This window comes from Tachyglossus aculeatus, chromosome X4 (genome assembly GCF_015852505.1).
Source record: "Tachyglossus aculeatus isolate mTacAcu1 chromosome X4, mTacAcu1.pri, whole genome shotgun sequence".
Taxonomy (NCBI): domain Eukaryota; kingdom Metazoa; phylum Chordata; class Mammalia; order Monotremata; family Tachyglossidae; genus Tachyglossus; species Tachyglossus aculeatus.
Window position 1 is genome coordinate 39,765,776 of NC_052098.1, and position 16,430 is coordinate 39,782,205.

A 16,430-nucleotide genomic window follows, 5' to 3' on the forward strand; every position below is an offset into this window, starting at 1 on the left:
CTACTGGATGGAGCACGGGCCTGGGAGTCAGATGGTCATGGGTTCTAATCCTGAGCCTGCCACTTATCTGCTGTGTGGCCTTGGGCAAGTTACTTCACATCTCTGCGCCTCAGTTACCTCATCTGTAAAATGGGGATTAAGACTGTGAGCACCATGCAGGATAGGGACAGGCTTGTATCCACCCCAATGCTTAGTGGAGTTCCTGGCACAGAGTAAACACTTACGTACCACAATTATTAATTATTATTATTAACACATGAACCACAGGTCAGCAGGAGACAAGTCTTGCCTCCTTTTGTCCCTTTCCTTCATTCTTTTTCTTCTACCCCCCTTTTTCCACTTTTCACCTCCCTCCTCTAGCCCTACCTCCTGTCTTTGACCAGACCCTGTCTCCATCCCGCCTAAGGTAACTGGATTTTTGGTCACTCTAGCTCCACAGTTAAAGCTGGAAAATAGGGAATTCGGGTAAGAGTTTACCTGCGCCACAATAGTGGTCAAAAGATTGGAAAATAAACCTATGAGGAAAAATTTGAGGAAGTGAAATGATCTTTTCAAGAGAAGGAAAAGGAATCATTTGGTTATGGTTTTTAAGTTTAGGAAGAAGATGGAAGACAGAATGAGGGAATAAGGCTTACACACTAGCATGAGGAAGGCAAGCCATGATAGGGTGTGGTTTGAGGGTCCAGCCTGTCCCCATCCTGCTGCTTGATGACGAGAGGAGTGCAGGGGAGGCAGAAGCTCCTTTATATATATATATATATATATATACATATACATATAGTAAGTTGAACATGGGGAGTGGATAGAACACAGGCCTGGGAGTAGGAAGGACCTGTGTTCTAATCCTGGCTCCACCACTTGTCTGCTGTGTGACTGTGGGCAAATTCATTCAATCATATTTGAGTGCTTACTGTGTGTAGAGCACTGTACTAAGCACTTGACTTCACTTAGCAAATGACTTCGCTTCTCTGTGCCAGTTACCTCATCTGTAAAATGGGGATTAAGACTGTGAGCCCCATGTGGGACAGAGATTATGTTCAACCTGATTATCCTGTATCTATCTCAATGCTTAGTACAGTGCCGGGCACATAGTGCTTAACAAATGCCATAAAAAGGGACTATATGCTTAGGGCAAAGCTACCCCAAAGACTATCCCTTCCAAAGCAGTATACTGTACTTTTGATAAATTTGATGAGTTTTAACCTGTGGTTATTGTTGATTGGATTATATTCTTATTGTTTTCTGCCTTCCACTCAGATTGCAAGGCTTTTGTGGGCCAGGGACCACGTTTGAATTTGTTTTTCATGGTTTGACTCCAGTGCTTATGGCAGGACCTTGTGCCTAAAATATATGTTACCTGTAGTAATCATAACGTATTGTTATTTTGCCACCCCTAAGCTTCTCAAGTAGGAGAACATGCAGGCTTCTTTCAGGGTTGCTAATACGTGAATACTATCCATGAGGAGAGAGGCTTAAACTAATGGTGATGAGATTCCTACCTCCCTTCTAGTATCATGTATAAGTCCAGAGTTCCTGCCCCGCAGGATTTGCCTCACTGTAGCCAATAGGGCAAACCATGTCAGAATCCATGCCAGTGTGTCCCTGACTTGGTCGCTGCGAACTCTTAGTGCTGCGGAATTGTGACAGTCAGAGGCAGAACTGGGTTGAAAATGGTCCTGTAGTTCACCAGGGAAAGTGGCTAAGTCATTCTCAAAGTGGCCCCTAGCTGACCTATTGGATATAGCCCACCTGGGAAAACAGTCATGTGAGAAGCACAGCCTTCCAGACTGTAAGTTCTTTGTGGGCAGGGAATGTCTGTTTATTGTTGCATTGTACTCTCCCAAGTACTTAGTACAGTGCTTTGCATACAATAAGCACTCGATATACGATTGAATTAATGAAGAAGCAACTTTTCCCCAACATGGCTACTGTAACTCCCTGTGGGCAGAAATCGGGCCTGCCAACTCATTCAATTGTATTTATTGAGCGAAGCACTGTACTAAGCACTCGTATTGTACTTTCCCAAGCACTTAGTACAAAGCTCTGCAACACAGTAGGTGCTCAATCTATACCAATGATAGATTATGTAGAGTTGTTCCCTCAAAACTCCCTACTTGAGGCTGCGTAAAAGCAGCAGTGGTGTGGGAGGGAAGTGGGATCCCGAATGGGTGGGTACATTCAGAAATGAGTGCACAGCTTCAAATCGAATGAGAGGTAATTTTGTGACTTCTCGATTGTCAAGTAGAACACTGCTGCAAATATATTCTTGTATTTCAGTTTATTTTACAGCCCAATATCCAGTTATACACAAGCAATTAGTGAGTGCTCCATTATTTCAGGCTGATAGGATTTTGTTAATCCTGCTTGTCTTCCCCTCAGGGGCGTGTATATATATATTTTTTTCAAAACCCCCATTTTAGAAGGCGTGCTGTGGGGAGTGGGCAGAGATTTCGAGACAATGATTAGAAGTAATCACAGAGTGAGGTCCGCATGATTTCAGTGTTAAAATTGCTTCTATATATAATGCCACAGGGGAGCTCAGTACCCACCCATTTGAAGAAGCATGAATGAAAGTGATTTCTAACTGAAACACCTAAAGACCACCAAGCAGGTGTCACAAAGATAGGAATGGTAAGTTTAGAATTCCACAATATTTCTGAGGCATTAAACATTTCCAGCCCAATCACTTCCTCCGTTCCCTTTTCATTTATTTACTGCAGTGTCCTCGTAATGATTCTCTTCGGAGCCAGCCCTTCCGCTGTACCCACTGCCAGCGATGGACGAAACTGGGAAAAGTTGTACAGTACTAAGGGCTAGTTTAAGTTAAATCCATTACAGAAGGAGGTTAGAAAAGCTTATCTACCTCAGTTAGTAGTATTAGTGTTCAGTGTATGACTCCTTTAGCATGATGTTACTGAAACAGACTATTTTGCCACATCATACGAGCAATATTAGGTGGGGGGTGGGGGCTCTTTTTTTTCTGTGCTCTTGCACGGTCAGCTATGCCCACCTCCCACCATTAGAATGTTCCTCCCACCACTAGAATTTGGGACAAGCCCCATTTGAACAGAAACACCCACTGCCTGGAATTAGTTGGGACCAAGCTTTTCCTGCTGAGCTGGTAGGTCACAGGGGTTTGGTAATGAGGTTGATGCTGATTTCTTGACTATGACTTTGAAACTTGCTTCGGCTTCCTTTGGCCCCACAGGATTTCTACCTAGCCTGTGGATGAGGATAAAAAACCCCATGGAGAACTCCTTCAATAACTACGTTGGGAAAATCATCTGAAAAACAAAAAAGAAAAATGGCTTTCTTATGACCGGCAGTGCAATATAGACCACAGCAAGGTAAGACATACTATAATTTAAGAAACTGCATTCATGTTTAGGATGTGTTATTAGCAATGCTGTTTCAGCACTAATGCCACTTTAGTATACCACTAGGTCCTTCATGAATGTGCTGCTCGATTTGTAGCTTATTTGATTTAAAGGGATGTTCTAATACTTACTGCTGCCGGGCTCCAGCGCTTTATCTGGATCTTTTCTCGCAAGGAAGATGGATTACACTGACAATTCAATTTCTAACAAAATCTCAATAGACTTGAAAGAATTCCAAGATTTCTACTGGGAATACTTCACTGCAGTTTTTCCATTGTTGTTTACAGTGGCATTTAGGCCAGGTCGTCTCGAGGATGCTTGGACCACCAGCCTGGCTTCTTGAGAGCAATAAGATGGTATTCCACATTGCTGACTTAAAAGGGCAAATTTCCTTCAAAAGTCAACCTGTCAGACTTGAAAAAGCAACCATGTTCTCAGCCCAGATGCAAAGGAAGCTCAGGGATAAAGGTTATATTTTTCCACATTAAAGTTACCAGGCCAGATAAAATATAAACTGATCACTTGATCATGAGAACTAATAGTCACTTCAAAGACAGAAAGGATATATGCCCTTAAAGGTTAAGAAATGGCCTCAGCGACCCCGGCCATATTGAGACATCAAGCTTTAATGTTTACTGCTTGGAGATTGAAAATGATGGGACCTCTTAAAACCACCAGATCTGAAAAACCTTGTATCAGTCATTCATTTTTCCCTCAAATTTATACAGCCAAATTTATACACCCTCACCACTATTTAAAACACCAGAGTGACTTATATTTTTTAGTGTCCTTATCTTCAGAGTCTCCAACTGTGACTGAAAGGTCATTTGCAAAAGTTTTTTTAAAACCAGTACCTTTTAGCCACACCTAATTTCTGAGCATTGGGTAAAAGCTACGATCCCACTGTATTATGTGAAATATTTGATCTAGAGCAGGAGTTCAGCAATTTTGAATTCCTTGGGAAAATCAAAGCAAAACACATACACAAAGAGGATAACCTGAATGCTTTTTGGCCTGAACAGAGGGTCTTCTCCTAAATTTGGTTGGGAAGATAGCCAAACAACAAATCCCGGCTCTGCCAATTGTCAGCTGTGTGACTTTGGGCAAGTCACTTAACTTCTCTGTGCCTCAGTTACCTCATCTGTAAAATGGGGATTAAGACTGTGAGCCCCAAGTGGGACAACCTGATCATCTAGTAACCTCCCCAGCACTTAGAACAGTGCTTTGCACATAGTAAGTGCTTAATAAATGCCATTATTATTATATACAATTACTGACAGATGTAGGATGAGTTGGTCTACTGATACTTTGGGTTTAATATGTCTGAGAAGATACTTCCACATCCCGTTTTCTCTGCCAGGGTAATCTCACAAACTTGCCAGGAGACAGGTGAACACAAAAGTGTGAATGAACAGAAACATTTCACTAGCAGTTAGATTCTGAAAACATCAAAAGCCTTTTTTTTTCTGCTGGGCCAGCTACAATGTTAAAAACATATGGGATGAGACACTAATGGTATTAGTCGAGTTATTTGTTGAATAAAATGAAGTTGCGTAGATGTTGGTCTGATGTTAGCTAAAGGTTGAAATTAAGCAAATTAAGACACCTGAGTGTTGGGCTTGATCCATGAAAATGATAACTGTGCAGAGTCGGGGTGGGGCGCTATCAAATGAGAGTTTCAGGTTTCGGAACCCATGGTAGAGGGAGGTAATTCATCCCTATTAAGAAGATTTCTCACTGGACTAAAAATGATTAGGACAACCTTATATTGGAATGTGCTAAACGGTTTTAGGGCAAAAGTCACTTTTACTGGGAGAACACAGCAAACTTCTGAGGTAAAGGCATTACTTCAGGAAGGGGCAAAAAAGACTGGTGCCCGCTAATCGGGGAAGACGTGGTCTCTGTCCCACATTGGGACACATGTCCCACATTGGCAGAGCCGGGATTTGTTGTTTGGCTATCTTCCCAACCAAATTTAGGAAAAGACCCTCTGTTCAAGCCAAAAAGCATTCAGGTTATCCTCTTTGTGTATGTGTTTTGCTTTGGTTTTCCCAAGGAATTCAAGCAGGAGGGAGAACAAGCATTGAACCCCCATTTTATAGGTGAGGAAGCTGAGGGGCAGGGAAGTGAAGGGCCACGCTTCTTCCCGTTGGAGTTGGAACAGTCCCCCAGAGGTGTGGGAATGTATTCTAACACCTCCATCAGGGTCCTGTGTTGCATCTTCCAGTATAGTTATGTAGATTAAATTGAGCAGGATTGAACCCTCCACACATCCCTGCTTTACCCCACTGGTGATGGAGAATGGATCAGCCAGGGCACTCCCCTGGCTCTGACAAAGCCAGCCATCTTGTCATGAACTAGTTTCAGACTCTTAGTGAACTTTTCGAGGTGCTCAGATATGCTAAGTAATTTCCAGAGTCCAGATCTACAGCTGGTATCAAATGCTTTTGCAAAGTCTATGGTCATAAGGTTTATTTATACCCATCTTCAGTGCTGGCATAGGTGTTTTTTCAATTGTACATTCAACTACTTATTTTCATTAGCACAGTGCTTTGCGCACAGTAAGCACTCAATAAACACAATTGAATGAATTACTCTAGCTGTAAATATTTTTATGCCAGTCCCCCTTAACATGTCTCTTCTATGTGTTGTTCTTTCCCAGGTGCTTAATGCAGAGCATTTTACTTGGTAGGTATTCAAATACACAAAGCCATATATGTGTGTATATCTTGGTAGTTCTTCCTGCACTTTTCCTGTGCCTAATGGGCTGTAGAAATCTTGTCCACTATGCCTTGCTGTGATTCCAGGAGCATGCAGTTGGCCAATCCGGAAAGAAACCCGATTAGAATACTGTTGGTAATGGAAACTAATGAGATGCAGTCTAATCTTGTCAATTGATGGTATTTACTGAGCACTTGCTATGTGCATAGCACTGTCCTAAGCACTTGGGAGAATGCAATTCGAGTTAGCAGACATGTTCCCTGCCCAGTATGAGCTTACAGTCTAGAGGGGGAGACAGGCATTAATAGAAATAAGTAACTTATGATATGTCCTTAAAGATATGTACGTAAGCACTCCTTCCTGACTCCACAGTTCTGGCCACACCCAGGAGCTGGTGCCAAGCTTCCTGGCTGTCCAATAAAAGTGCAGTGGGAGGAGAATGGTTGTGACCCTCCGTTTCTTGTTTAAACAAAAGCCCTTGACCATCATCATAAGAACTTATGCCCCCACAGTACTGAATTGAGATGAAGACAAAAGACAGTTCTAAGACACCTAGATAAGCTCACTGAAAAGAGTACCATCATTGGGTAAACTGATTCCAATGGGCAATTTTAAAGCAAGAGTTGCAAGGGGTACTCACAAAGGGAAGAAAGTCACTGGGCTGCATGGGATTGGCAAATGCCAAAGCAATGTCTGACTTTTGGTGAATGAATATTGCCCATTTACCATCTCGTGCTCACAAACACCATCTTCCACCTTGCAGACTAAAGAAGAAAATCCTGAACACGGCCACGATCCAAACAGTGGCATCTCATAGTGTGGCAGAGCACTCCAAATTTCCATCGACTATACCACTGGCGTGTTGCAAAGTGGCCTTCCGGTGCCAAAGCAATTCAACATTGAGTGTCTGGAGAACAAAGGCATCCACAAGGACCTCTGCAGCAGCAGCATGATGGCCCTGATGAAACAGGAGCAAACTTGCTCGACAGTCCCTGATATAAACAACACAGGGGTGTTTCTCCATGATACTGGATACCGGGCATGGCCATGCAAAGTCACCCAGGTTAGTTCGAGGCAAATGACTGAGATGAAGTCTATTTCAGCAAGGCATCTACCGCAGCAACAGCACCCTGGTACTCAGACAGGAGTGAGGCTAATAGAAAGCCGTGACCCGATGTGCAGCTCAAGTTCAAGAGCACACATGGCTATGCAGCCATCATGAAACCAAGAACTTTCATTTTCCACATCGTTTTCCCCAGGGTACTGTGATAATCTGTGCTGATTACTCCACAGCACTTATATACTTATCCATAGTTTATTTTGATGTCTGTCTCCCCCTCTAGGCTATAAGCTCCTGATTGGCAGGGAACGTGTCTACCAACTCTATTGGATTGTACTTTCCAAAAGCACTTAGTATCAATCGATCATATTCATTGAGTGCTTCCTGGGTGCAGACCACTGTACTAAGCATTTGGAAGAGTACAATATAATACAGATGATAGACCTGCTCCCTGCCCACACCGAGCTTACAGTCTAGAGGGGGAGACAGGCTTTAAAATATATAAATTACAGATATGTAAATAAATGCTGAGGGAGGGTTGAATAAAGGGTGCAAATCTAAATGCAAGAGAGTGGGAGAAGAGGAAAGGAGGGCTTAGGGAAGGCCTCTTGGAGGAGATGTGCCTTCAATAAGGCTTTGAATGTGGGGAAAGTAATTCTTGGATATGAAGAGTTTGTTCCAGGCCAGAGGCGGGACATGGGCGAGAGGTCGGCAGCAAGACAGATGAGATTGATGTACGGTGAGTAAGTTGGCATTAGAGGATCGAAGTGTGTGGGCTGGGTTGTAGCAAGAGAGCAGCAAGGGGAGGTAGGGAATGAGGTGACTGCTTCAAAACTAAAGGTAAGAAGTTTCTGTACAGTGTTCTGCACACAGTAAACGCTCAATAAATACCATTATTGATTGACTGCTAAAACTGAGAGGCAGCCAATTAGGTGTGTGGGAGTCCAACGGCTGGCTGTTAGTTAAGATCCCAGCAGTCATACTTCAGCCCGGGCTGCCTACAATTCAGAATCCAGATTAGTGGCAGCGAGTCGAAATGCTTTTCCATTGTAATCTGGTCCTAAATTCAAGTCATAAGTGGGCCGAGCCAAATGTCCAGTGGAAGCCAAGGGGTGAAAGCTGCCCTAATATGTATAGGAATCTGCAGGATTCAGTGAATAAGGTAAATTACTGAGCTTTAATCTCCCACCTGCATAATCTGCCTACCCAGTGTCCTCTTGAAGTGCCATTTCGGGGCAAGGCCAGGGCTCCTATTGTACAGCAATGGCCATCCTAGTGCCACTGTAGTTGCTGCCCCGAGTCTGAAAAGAAGAGTGGTGATTTTAGGGGTGGGCAGATTTAACAGTCCCTGAGTCTTATTTAGCTTGGCCTGCTACGGCCTTCAGGTGGCCCCACGGGTATCCAGCCTAGACTGGGCTGGGCCCATTGCCAAACAAGGGGCTGGTATGATTCCCTAGGGTTCCCCAAACTGGCAACAATCAGACTTGTCCCTCTTTGGGGCACCTTCAGGCCAGATCAGGTCTCGTGAAGCACCTTTAAGGCATCAGTTCTGGCTAGATCCCTGTGCCCCCCATCAGAAAGCAGCTCTGGGATGACCATGTGGCTGGGGAGCACCGAGTCAGCATTTCAATAACTGAGGCAGATGCACACCTACTTCCATGACAGAAGCCAGCTCCTGGGCCCCTAGCTCCAGAGAATCAGATGGAAAGGTGTTACTTTTATATGACTTTAAAATTGGGGTTGGAGTTGCATGCTAAAAATGATGGCATAAATCATATTATCCATTTTCAGGTACGTACTGTTCTTAAATACTTATCAAAATATGCATTTTAGAAATTGTAGAAATTGAGAGACTGAGAACCTAGCCCCAGTGTTATCCAAGAACACAGCTAGAGAGAAAAAAAACTATTGCTTTTGGGTGAATGGAACTGTATGCAAAAAATGACTGTGGGCTTCGGTTCAAACCCTGTCAGCAAAACGAAGAACACGGTCAACAGTCATTAACAGGAAAAGAAAAGACAGAAACACAAGTGTGTCAATGATTGGAAATCACAGGCGATTTTTAGAACAGAGAGAAAAATGACCTCTTCTCAAGAAAGACCTCCCCTACATAAAGTTTTTACATATCTTTTACCCAAGAACAATGACTTTATTGTCTGAACATTAGGCTCTAGACCAATGGCACTCTGCAAGGCCCACATTAAAAACATGGTTTATGTGGTATAGGGTCAGATCTGTAAAGAGCTGTTAACAGATGACAGGTTTGATTACCGTTGGCTGTAGGCAAGACATATGGATCCCTTAGGAACAGCAGCACAGGCTGGTGGGACAGTTTGCTAGAAAGGTCAAGAACATGAATGTCAGCATCAAGGGACAGTAAACAGAAAACACTACAAACTAGCTTTGAGGTGATCAAACTGCGGCACAGTAATGTCAGGAGGTTCCTTTGTCCAACTATGTGGACAAAAAGAAAAATGAATTGTAGCGGTCAGAACGCCAATGCCTGCTGGTTTTCTTAACTCAAGTGCAGTTAGTATTGTAAATAGGCTTAAGTAAGATTTTGGGAAACTGCTTATCATTACTCAAGCCATGATTTTTTTGTCCATTTCATGAAATGATGAAGGAACCCTTCTTCCCTATCTATCCTACTACAACTTCAGGATCATTTTCTTATATAATTGTAGTTTGTTAAAACAATTGCCCTGGGAAGATTTCCAAGTGAAACATGGCTCTTAAAATACTTAAGTAAACCATTAATACAGAGCACTACCACTGATTTACACACCACTCAATGGCCATCGGTTAGCTCTCTCACCTCGACTCTTCTGATTCTGTTTCATCGAATGACCTGAAATAAAAGGAAAAACAGACAGTCACGTGGGGGTCAGGCAAAGCAGGGAAAAAAGAATAAAACAAAACCCGCAATCTCCATTCAGTGAAGTAAGAGATACGTACCGGAACTCTGTCCAGAGATTTGGGGAATAACAAATTAAATACATAAAATGTCATTACGTGCATGAATCTGCATGTGACAAACCTAGCATCAAGTGCTCATCTGACAGTACAAGGAATTGTCCTGTTCAGAAAAGAGTCATGTTTTTGGAGCTCAAATCGCTAGTTTGGTCTCTCCCAGTCTGCCCCAGTAACTCTGACATTAGCACGTCCACCTGACTTACCAATTGCATCTGGGGCTTTTCCACTCAACCTACTGACCACCAGGGGAGCTCAGGGCCAGTTCCCAGCATCCAAGCAGGCTAGTGGCAGGGTAAGGGAGGGAGCCTGGGGCTGCTAGCTACCCTGGCCAGGAGATGTCAATTGAGCAGTTCCTAGCATAAGCGCTGATTCCACGGGCGGCTTTTTTGGCAGGGTGGGTAGCCATAGCAAGTCTGCTCCACCCCTTGGAGCCGGAAAGGGACTAGAGGTAGCCAAGATGGTGGTGCCATCTCTTGCCCACTGCTGGCAGCAGGAGGAGGAGAGTGAAAATGAGGATGCTGCTGTTGGGTTCTATTTTCCCAAGCGCTCAGTACAGTGCTTTGCACATAGAAAGTGCTCGATAAGTGCCACTGATGATGATGCCACAACAGCTGCTGCTTTTCCGAGCCTTACTGGGGCTGGCTGTGATGGATTGGTTCCTCTTGTCCCCACCTGGAATCCCCTAGAAGAGGGGCCATCCACCTGCCTGCCCAGGAAGCTTGGGGATGAGCCAGAGGGTGGTGCTGTGGAGCCACAGGGGCATCAATGGGGCCGCACAACTCTCCACTGCTTTCTCACTCATGAAACTGTGTTACTTCCATGGCAACAGCTGGTTCAGATGAAAAATGGTACAGTAACACAGAGTACCACCTTTAGTGGGAATCCCCTGGCTGGCTGGGCAGATCGGGTGGACAGCTCTTCCTCATAGCAGGCTGCCGGGGGGAAGAAATATCTTGGGCCCAACCCCAGTGCTTGGTGAGAACCAGAAAAGTACTGGAGAAGGAGTGATATGAGTAAGTACCTTTTCTTTCCTCTTTCTCCTCCATCCCCTCAAAGCCTCATCCTCAAGTTCACCCCCATACTGAAAATAAAAAGTTGGAACACTTGGATTCCAGATCACTGAGAGCTCCTCTCTGCACCAGCTCAGCTTAATGCTTTTGCATCAAGTCCAACCAATGCTAAATTGTGACAAAATGTATTATATTAAACCCTCCTAGTGTTAGCTGGCTAAAGTGTGAATTATCTTTAGGGCTGTTCAAATGCACAGAGATTCTGTAAAAGTAGGTTTACTCCATGCAAAAATGACCAATCCTCTTAAACTTAAGCATGCAGTAATTTCTTGCCTATAAAAATACATAAGTAAATGCAGATTACAACCTACTACCAAATTCTTGCCCAAACACGTGATGCAAGAAAAACATACAACAATTTTAATGTACAGAAATATATAAATTATTATTGCATTGCCCATACATATAATAGGACAATGTGCACTGCCACATTACCTTCTGCTGTTGCTAAATCACACCTAATCAGATTCTGAATGGAATGTCTATCAATACTCACGTACTATTTTCTCGAGAAGTTTGTTTTGTCGATTCACAGGTCAAGAGAGAAACTGTCAATAGTGTCCAATAAAAATAAAAAGAAATCTTACCCGCAACTTTCTGCCTTTGGAAGAGAGGGCAAATGCCGCACGTTTAGGAAATCAAGAAATATTTTTGGAAGCTCTTCATTTTCTAAAATCACAGCCTACAGATACAGAATATTGTTAGGGTTTGGGAAAATTCCCTTATGATACAATCAATCAACGATATTTACTGAGTGCCTGGAACTGTACTAAGTGCTTGGGAGAGTACAGCACTAGCAGTACACATTCCCTTTGCACAAGCTTATAAACTAATAAACAAACACCCTTTCAGATACCCCAGCCTCAGAAGGAACTTCCAAAGTGCTCACTAGCTCCCATTTTGTTCAGCGTGGCCTGTGGTTCAACTCCCATTCTCCCTGCCCATCACACACATATACAATGAGTGGAGATCCTCTTCTGGCTCCAGATACTTCTGAAGTACATTAGCAGCATTGCTGAAAGCCCAAGTCCACACTGGTTCTTTAAAATCAACAGTCTGCACTTTTTTCTCAACATGTACCTCTTTCCTAAATTGAGCTCTGGAACTGTGTCACTGGGATTCTACTTTTGATGGCAGTGACTGATAATGACCAGGAAAAATGAGGTATCTGTTAGGCCCAGCCCAAAGGTTTGGCTTTGCCTTAGGGGGAGTGTCCTGGAAATGGGGGCTTTGAAACTGTGGAAAGGAATTAGTGCCAAGTCTAGTACTGGTCACGTGCTTTTATGCTTTTAAGGTGCTGGTGAGAGTTGGGGTGGTGGATGAGAAAGGGGCTGAGGAGTTCAGTTCTGCTTGGTCTCGGGAATACCTACCCCTGCCCTGGTACTTATGTGTGATCAATCAACCGTATTTATTGAACACCTACTGAATGCAGAGCACTGTGCTGAGCACTTGGGAGAGCATTCCAGAAGCAAATGACTCGATTGCTGCTATTTGTGGGCGTAGTCAAATCCCAGAGGGTTGCTAAGGGGGGGCAAAGCGACTCCACTGTGGGTTCCGGTGACCTCCGTGTAAGGAAAGAGGTTGCTGAGAGGAACAGCGTCATGCTCTCTCCTTCTCTAGGCAGATGCCTGTGTTCTGGGCATTTCCTTTACTGGCACTCTTCTTAGCCTGCTGCCTAGGTGGATGGCCTTTAATGCCTGAAAAGGGGTCTCTGGCACCAGGTCCCAGAGCAGTTGCACCAGTGGACTGCTCTGCCACTGGGTCAGTGACAATGGAGCAGCTCTCGGGCTTTTCCTTCCACAGGTCTCCCTGACCCTCTGGACCTAAGAAACAAAGAGGCAGGGCTTGGCTATGGCTGCTTAGAAGGGGCCAGCAAAGGTGGTCATGCATTAGGAGCCAATTACGTAGCCTAACGGTGACCGTAACCGCCCTCCTCCTTCATTTTCTGGCTACTTGGAGTGATGGAGGGACCTGTTCTTTCCACTGCCCTGTTCTCCACCTCAGTTTTCTTCAGAAAAGCTGCCATTCTTCTCACACTGGCACCTTAAGTTGTAGTGTTTCAGGGTCTATTCCTGTTTAAGTAGGTGAGGCAGTTCCCATGTTACATATCATCACGCTAGACTTTTCTAGGCCTGAATACAACATCGGCGGGGGAGGGGTCTGGGGGTCTGTCCATGTAGGAATGAAAAGCACCAGGATAAAATGACACCTCCCTCACCCCCATCCCCCCACCCCCACAATAGTTTTGGTTTACTTGACCATCCAGACATGTTGCAAATTTGAGAAGAAAACCTTTTGGGGAAACGTTCTCCTTCCCTGTACTGCCACCCTCGAAAAAGGAATTCATTCAACAGCAAGTGTTGGACACTTTCAAGGCCCTGAACTACTTCATTTCCAGAACCTTAAAATGCACCATCCATCACTGCAGTTTGTAAGAAGAAATCTCCTGTGTGTTCAGGGGCCCTACTTGGACTTTATTAATGCAAGATTTAGGGAATGTTAACAAGGCGAATTGCTTGTTGCCTTGACAGATCAGCTTAGAATGCACTGGTCCCAGCCACAGAATGATCATTAGTGACAGAAGACAGGCAAAAAATTCATGGCTACATCTGTAACCTCATCCCACATTATGACTACATGGCTGGAATGAATTCTTCCCCAGCAGCCAAAGCCTTTTTACCTTGTGAGGAGAACTTGTATCAGTGTACGTAATCAGTGAGCTAAATTGGCAACTGGAGCAGGGAAGGGCACTGTTTAAAAAGCTATTTTTGCCAACCTAAGGCCAGGAGCCCTCCATGGAATATATATTTCTGTTCCATGTTCAAAGAGTGTAATGTCAGTGTACAAAGAGAAACAGAAAGCTATAAGTAATAATGATGATTACAGCATGTATTAAGCACTAACTGCATGCTATGTGGTGGGGTATATACAAGGTCATCAGATGGGACATAGTCCCTATTCCCCACAAGGCTCACAATCTATCTTATACCCATTTTACAGATAAGGAAACTGAGGCCCACAGAGACTTAATGACTTGCCCAAGGTCCCACAGCAGCCCAGTGGCCGAGCTGGGACTATAACTCAGGGCTCCTGGCTCCCAGTTCTTTCTACTGAGATTCACTGCTTATTCACTCTTCCAGTGAATAAGTAGGCTGGAGAGGAATGGACCAGCATGGTGGCAGCTGGGATGATTCCTGAACAATTGTCTCAAAGACTTGGGATGATGCTCTTGGGCTGTTGAGCTGCAAGTGCTCCCCAGGGGATCGAAAGTTTCATTCATTCATTCATTCAATCATATTTATTGAGCGCTTACTGTGTGCAGAGCACTGTACTAAGCGCTTGGGAAGTACAAGTTGTCAACATATAGAGACGGTCCCTACCCAACAGCGGGCTCTCAGTCTAGAAGGGGGAGATTCTGACACCAGCTTTCAGATTTGCATTCTTGAACTGGGACGGAAATATCACGCAACCCTGCTTCACGGGGAAGAGTCAGCCAGAATTTCTTCAACATTTAACTCAACCAATCATACCTTCATGAAGCAGCCTAAGAGTCTTGGTGAATTTTTTTAATGTTATTTGTTAAGCACTTACTATATGCCAGGCACTGTACTAAGCACTGGAGTAGATACAAGCTATTCAGGTTGGACTCTGTCCCTGTCCCACACGGGGCTCACGATCTTAAGCCCCATTTTACAGATGAGGTAACTAGGCCAAGAGAAGTGAAGTGTCTTGCCCAAAGTCACTCAGCACACAAATGGTGGAACCGGGATTAGAACCTAGTTCCTTCTGACTCACAAGCCTATGCTCTATCCACTAGGTCACGCTGCTTCTCGAGAGAGTCAAATTTGCTAAGCATTTTCCAGGTCTTTTGATGGTGTCAAATGGTTCTGTAAAACCAATAAAGTAATTTTACCAACAAGCTAACGCCATTTGGAGTAAAATCTGCCAAAATGTTTAGTATCTTTTGAAAGAATGTACAATCTGAGCTCAGAGTGATTTTGAGCAGTTTAACATGATTTATATATTCATTTCTTGTAATTGTAGGTAGCAATAAAATACACCTGCATAAAACCAGCCATCAAACATCTAGGGATGTCTTTGGGATTGAAAAGCATGATATTATTTTAAGCAGTTCTCTGAAAGTTGGGTTATATCATAGTAAACGCTAAATTGCATTTATCAAACTATAATTATCACAGGCCCAACAGACATATAGCACCATCCTTTTCAATTTTAACAATGAGGTAATTTTCTGGTGGGTTCAAGGATGAGAAGCTACTCTCCACTTCCCAAAACACTCACCCAATTTTCAGGAGAACTAATATATTTAATCCATCTGAAACAGATACTGCAGATGTGCTTGCACAAATCCCATTCAATCTAGGTGCACACAAGCTGCTACATGTGAAAAAACCCCCACCACGCATTAACTAATTACTGCCTTGTTAAAAAAAAAAGAAAAAACCTACTCACTATAGTAGCAAACTAATACCACTGAAAACTACAGCACTTGCAAGCCCAATGTTTACTACACTAGAAATGTTCTTTTTATTGAAAAGGGGAAATTACCATCATGTAACGCACATCACAAAAATCCCGATTTTTCTACCTTATCAGCTTCATAAAATCATGTTCCCAGTGGACAGAATTGATTAGTTGCACATGTTCTTCCAGTGACATCCCAAATACTTAATTGTCAGTTATCTTTTCTTCTTTGGTAAGTAAAATAAGAGTCACAAAATTACAGAGGGACTTGTTCTGCCTTAACCTTAGCTAGATGCCATCATGCAGTGGAAAACAGTGTTAAAATATCACAGGATAATGCTGCCCGACAAGGGAGACATATAAACAGCGTAATGATTTCCCACGAGTTTCCATTTTAGAAAATTGTCACTAAAGCCCGCATAAACGGTGACACATCTTCACAGAGGACACTCTGAAATCGAACACTGGCATTCTAGTTAGGTCCAAACCTACTCAGCAGCCAATTATAACAGTAACTGAAGATCTTGCTGAAAACTTGGACAAGACCACTTTGCTAACCTTCCAAGATCATGGCCCTACAGGGCTGCATTGTTTTCACTGATTGGATTATTTTATTCTTTTTTTCAAAATATGTTTTAAAAATACATTTCTTCTCATTTGTCTACTAGAGTTTCTTGAAAATTCTCACATTTCCCCCCTCACCCCTTCTTTGTCACTCCTTTCCCCCACCCCCACCCTCATCCC

General features: G+C 43.6%; 1 protein-coding gene across 1 annotated transcript in view; it reads right to left on the bottom strand.

Annotated features, from left to right (window-relative positions):
• Positions 1–2,259: 2,259 nt before the first annotated feature.
• Positions 2,260–16,430, bottom strand: part of SNX24 (sorting nexin 24) — a 153,230-nt gene continuing 139,059 nt past the window's right edge. Inside the window, exons 4-7 of the mRNA XM_038769439.1 lie at positions 11,789–11,883; positions 9,974–10,006; positions 9,430–9,494; positions 2,260–3,284 (exon numbers count right to left, since the gene is read on the bottom strand). Of these exons, the coding sequence (XP_038625367.1) occupies positions 3,214–3,284; positions 9,430–9,494; positions 9,974–10,006; positions 11,789–11,883 (264 nt within the window). The 3' untranslated portion in view covers positions 2,260–3,213. The remainder of the gene's footprint in view (positions 3,285–9,429; positions 9,495–9,973; positions 10,007–11,788; positions 11,884–16,430) is intronic.